Below are 5,564 nucleotides of genomic sequence, written 5' to 3'. Positions count from 1 at the left end.
CTGGTACTCTGAGCTCCGTAGCACCGCCGTCTGGCAGATTACTTGTAGCCACAGTGCTGGTACTCTGAGCTCCGTAGCACCACCGTCTGGCAGATTACTTGCAGCCACAGTGCTGGTACTCTGAGCTCCGTAGCACCGTTGTCTGGCAGATTACTTGCAGCCACAGTGCTGGTACTCTGAGCTCCGTAGCACCACCGTCTGGCAGATTACTTGTAGCCACAGTGCTGGTACTCTGAGCTCCGTAGCACCGCCGTCTGGCAGATTACTTGCAGCCACAGTGCTGGTACTCTGAGCTCCGTAGCACCGCCGTCTGGCAGATTACTTGTAGCCACAGTGCTGGTACTCTGAGCTCCGTAGCACCGGCGTCTGGCAGATTACTTGTAGCCACAGTGCTGGTACTCTGAGCTCCGTAGCACCGCCGTCTGGCAGATTACTTGTAGCCACAGTGCTGGTACTCTGAGCTCCGTAGCACCGCTGTCTGTCAGATTACTTGTAGCCACAGTGCTGGTACTCTGAGCTCCGTAGCACCACCGTCTGTCAGATTACTTGCAGCCACAGTGCTGGTACTCTGAGCTCCGTAGCACCGCCGTCTGGCAGATTACTTGTAGCCACAGTGCTGGTACTCTGAGCTCCGTAGCACCGGCGTCTGGCAGATTACTTGTAGCTGCAGGCACACACTGTTCTGACATCCAGGCTTGCTGATCACATTCACTTTTAGAGGTACTGGTGTGCCAACTTCTGTTCACATGCGCGGCTCAAAACTCAGATGTCTGCATACGAGATCCCCTTTCCATGTCATTCTAATGACGTTTGTCACGGACAACGCGCGGTACCGCAGCTAGTGGAGAATAAAAGTGTCCGTTACCTGCAGGACAGATTGCATTCATTTCCCCCACAGCGTTTCAGGCCAAGGTAAAGACTGCAGGTATAACGGAGGATTGGGGCAGGGGGCAATGGGGGTAATTCTGAGTTGATCGCAGCAGGAACTTTGTTAGCAGTTGGGCAAAACCATGTGCACTGCAGGGGGGGGCAGATGTAACATGTGCAGAGAGAGTTAGATTTGGGTGGGGTGAGTTCAATCTGCAATCTAATTTGCAGTGTAAAAATAAAGCAGCCAGTATTTACCCTGCACAGAAACAAAATAACCCACCCAAATCTAACTCTCTCTGCACATGTTATATCTGCCTCCCCTGTAGTGCACATGGTTTTGCCCAACTGCTAAAAAATGTCCTGCTGCGATCAACTTGGAATTACCCCCAGTGTGCAGGAGGCAACGGAGAGATTACATTGCTGCTGAGGGTTCTGGGCCTAATTCTGAGTTGATCGCAGCAGAAAATTTGATAGCAAATGGGCAAAACCATGTGCAGTGCAGGGGGGGCAGATGTAACATGTGCAGAGAGAGTTAGATTTGGGTGTGGTGTGTTCAAACTGAAATCTAAATTGCAGTGTAAAAATAAAGCAGCCAGTATTTACCCTGCACAGAAACAATATAACCCACCCACATGTTATATCTGCCCCCCCCCCCTCTCCCCTGCAGTGCACATGGGCCCTCATTCCGAGTTGATCGCTCGCTAATTGCTTTTAGCAGCCATGCAAACGCTAAGCCGCCGCCCTCTGGGAGTGTATCTTAGCTTAGCAGAAGTGCGAACGAAAGGATCGCAGCGCGGCAACAAAAAAAGATTGTGCAGTGTCAGAGTAGCTCCAGACCTACTCAGTGCTAGCGATCACTTCAGACTATTTAGTTCCTGTTTTGACGTCACGAACACGTCATTATAACCCCCCCCCCCCCTTCCTAAGATGGGGGAGATCTGCCCATCACCTCACCCTCATCTGCTTAATACCTTCTGTAGTACAGGGTGGTATTATCAGATGATCATGCGTGATCACCAACCTAGAACTACAAACCTCCCAACAGTCCTGATTTTGGTAGGACAGCCCTGCAGTCCCACCCACGGATGGCAGTGTCCCACGATGGGGGGAGGTTAGGAGGCCCCTTCTCACCCGCTGCTCTGCTGTCCACGCGGCCTCTAGTCACGGGAGGCAGGGACTGGTGGCATGTCCAGCAGCTACGAGCGCAGGACATGCCCTCACAGTGAAGAAAATGGGGGCGTGGCTAATTCACGTGGCATTTCCCATGAGGTCACATCCCCTTGCTGCAATGCCATGTCCTCTAATTCCGCAATGGTCCCGCTCTGGCCAGAGAATATGGTAGCCCTGAGTTTACTGAAGCCTGGATGGGGCGTTCCGTGCTTTCCTCCTCATCCCTGGACTGCTTATTGATTTTTGTAGTGTAAGGCTCAGGCCTGACAACCAGACAATAACTCCCCTCAGTTGCTAGATGCCGGGATGGGAGGATATCAGACGTGTCTGCAGTGTAGTGGCTGCGTGCTGCTCTGCGATACTCCTAGCTGCCGTGTTACAGGCTGGGTTTGAAAAATGACAGTTAGGAGCTGATTGGTTGGCACTTTGGAGTGAAATGTGTCAATCTTCGTCCACAGGTTGCCCCACTATCCTTACTAAGTCTCAGTGGGGGGGACGTGCTGCCACCTGCAGGACCGCGATGGCCACTCCCGTTACATACGTCATCATTCACCACACAGCCGGTGCATCTTGCTCCTCCCAGTCTACCTGCATCACTCAGACCAAGAACGTACAGAGCTATCACATGGACAGCAACGCCTGGTGTGACATCGGCTACAGGTGAGTAGGAGCATTACTGGGTACACAATAGGCCCGGTGGTGTTTGGCGGCCACTAACCCCTTTCTCTGTCCACAGCTTCCTGGTTGGAGGGGACGGCAGCATTTTTGAGGGCCGTGGCTGGACATCAGTCGGTGCTCATGCTCCAAATTACAACTCAAACTCCATTGGTATCAACTTGATCGGAACATTCACAAGTGAGTTGGAGAAGCTATTCCATAGTTATCCACAAAAAGATAACTAAGGATGGGAACCGTAGTCTCCAGTTGAACATTTGATATAATCTAAGAGTCCATAGAAGCAAGCTTGGCTGATTGTTGTGAGCCCGGGTATACATGGACTATGTCTCTGGGCATAGCATGCTGGTGGAAGGATGAAAGTTTCCATGTGTGAGTGATGTGGATGGGTGTGAATTCCATATTGGAAGTGTTGTCGTGGAGGTCCATGGGAATGCACTGAGGGCATCTTATGAGTGAACTGGACATTTTGGGGGATATTTAGATGTGAATGCTAGAAGAAAAAAAAAAAGTGGGTGGTGGTAATGGAAAGATATATGTACTTAAGTGCGCAAATTGTAATATTCTCTTAGAAAGTAGATGGAGCCATTACACGGAATTGAGGTCAGCTGGGGAAGTAGATGTAGTAGATGTATTAATGTCCAGTGGACTGGGAAGGAGACCATCAGATGAAACTATATGTAGGAAAATCATTATAAGGTCACCACATGGAATTCTATGAAGGAGAACCACCTTAAGATCGTCACATGTAACTCTATGAAGGAGAACCACCATAAGCATCAGATGAAAGTCTATGATGGAGAACCACTATGAGATCATAACATGGAGTTCAATGAAGGCGAATCACCATGGTACCATTCATGGACGATATGAAGGAGAACCACTATAAGATCACATGGAAGTCTATGAAGGAGAACCACTGTGAGATCATCACATGGAAGTCTATGAAAGAGAAACCACTGTGAGATTATCACATGGAAGTCTATGAAGGAGAACCAATATGAGATTAACACAAGGAAATCTGTGAAGAAGAACCAATATGAAATCATCACATGGAAGTCTAGGAAGGAGTACAACCATGAGACCATCACATAGAAGTCTGTGAAGAAGAACCACCATGAGATCATCACATGGAACGCTATGAAGGAGAATAACCATGAGATCATCACATGGATCTCTATGAAAGAGAACCACCATGAGCAATAGATGAAAGTCTATGAAGGAGAACTACCACGAGACTATGAAAGTCTATGAAGGAGTACCACCATGAGACCATGATACGGAACTCTATGAAGGGGGCTACTATAGTACAGATAGGAATGATAAGGCTCACCCCATTTTCATTCATATATGGTCCAGTGAACACATGAAATAAAAATGTTTCTATATTCTATTAACCTTTCCAAGGCAATGATGAATCTCCAGTTGTCAGAAAGCCACAGGAGGCCAGTTATATTGGCCGTACTCTGGACTTTAACCGCACTAATGTAATGCGGTAGGTGGGCTCACATTTAAGGCCAAAATTATGCTAAAAACCTGAATTTTACTTCTTGTTAAATTGCACAGTTTATTATAATTGTTCTGATTAGCAGTGTTCTTAGTACTTACACCAGGCATTCCCAACCTTGGTCCTCAAGACACACTAACAGTCCATGCTTTAGTGATACCCAGGCTTCACAGCACAGGTGACTTAGTTAATAGCTCAGTTATTTTGATTTAGCCATCTGTGCTGAAGCCTGGATATCACTAAAACCTGCCCTGTTGGTGTGCCTTGAGGTCCATGGTTGGGAATGTCTGACTTAGTGTGCACCTGCATTTTTTTCTGTGTAGCACTTAAAGTCTCAGCGTGGTAGCACCTCTTATGTTTAGAATTAAGGTGTGCAGTCCAGCCCCCAATTATATTTACACCAAGACAACTGTTTCACATTGTCTCCTGTAGAAATAGGACCGATCCGTTGTTGTTTCTGTAAATAATCTACATTTTTAGATGTTCTTCCATTGGCTTTTCTCCAACATAGAGGCAGTTCAGTGATAGAACTTGACCCATTCTGTTTCAACTCTATTTCAGGCAGCAACCCGACCACCGCTGCCCAGAATGCTGCCAAGAACCTCATTGCCTGTGGAGTCACCAGGGGCTACATCAAGTCTGCCTACATCCTGAAGGGGCATCGCAACGTCACCGCCACCGAATGCCCTGGAAACACCTTCTACAACACCGTGAAGACCTGGCCACGCTTCCAGGCTTAAGATCCAGATGGTGGTACTGCGATTGTACAGGATCTGGTCACAGGAGAATATCAATGAGTAGAACATGGTGCCGCAGTGAGCACTCCTGGGGTGCCGTTTACACCTTCCCCAAATACTTGATACAGACTCCCTCTATATCACCAGAAGTTTTAAGTAATAAATTGTTGTGAACTGAGCCTTGTTTCTCTTTGATTTGGTTTCATGTAGGGATAGCCAATGGTGGTTTATCCATCGATGGTCTATCTGCTAGGGAACCATCGATGGTTTCACCCACCGATAGCTATCCCTTCTATACTATGGAGTGGTCTGCTGTGCAATCAGTGACTGGGGGTGGGGCTTCATGGGTATTGGTAGCAGAGCTATGCTCTATGTCCTGACGGGTTGGGTTTGTGTGACCGGCGTTTGGGATCCCACCGGCCATAGACATCAATGATTTTGAATCACCGATGGCCATCCCTAGTTTCATGGCCAGATAAGATACACCTAGGTGAGGGAGGCAATGAACAACAGGAATAACCGGGCGCAAACAGTATCAATATTAGTGTAATAATTGAATTGTGCGCAATATGCAGATGCGCAACAAAAGACCAACAAGAATATAA

At 47.9% G+C, this 5,564-nt stretch overlaps 1 protein-coding gene across 1 annotated transcript; it reads left to right on the top strand.

Annotated features, from left to right (window-relative positions):
* Positions 1-2,055: 2,055 nt before the first annotated feature.
* On the top strand, positions 2,056-5,075 carry LOC135048404 (peptidoglycan-recognition protein SC2-like). Its single transcript, XM_063955533.1, has 4 exons — positions 2,056-2,208; positions 2,444-2,700; positions 2,777-2,895; positions 4,784-5,075. Exons 1-4 carry the CDS (start codon positions 2,056-2,058, stop codon positions 4,960-4,962), a joined length of 708 nt encoding a protein of 235 aa, XP_063811603.1. The 3' UTR covers positions 4,963-5,075.
* The last annotated feature ends 489 nt before the right edge of the window (positions 5,076-5,564 follow it).

This window comes from Pseudophryne corroboree, unplaced genomic scaffold, assembly GCF_028390025.1.
Source record: "Pseudophryne corroboree isolate aPseCor3 unplaced genomic scaffold, aPseCor3.hap2 scaffold_958, whole genome shotgun sequence".
Classification (NCBI taxonomy): Eukaryota; Metazoa; Chordata; class Amphibia; order Anura; family Myobatrachidae; genus Pseudophryne; species Pseudophryne corroboree.
This window is presented reverse-complemented; position numbering and strand designations above follow the sequence as displayed.

Excerpts from the sequence above, each read along its gene's own strand:
- LOC135048404 (XM_063955533.1), top strand. The coding sequence starts at position 2,056 with ATGTCCAGCAGCTACGAGCGCAGGACATGCCCTCACAGTGAAGAAAAT. Across the intron at positions 2,209-2,443 it reads CGCTCTGGCCAGAGAATATG|TTAGGAGCTGATTGGTTGGC; the intron begins GTAGCCCTGAGT and ends GAAAAATGACAG. Across the intron at positions 2,896-4,783 it reads CTTGATCGGAACATTCACAA|GCAGCAACCCGACCACCGCT; the intron begins GTGAGTTGGAGA and ends ACTCTATTTCAG.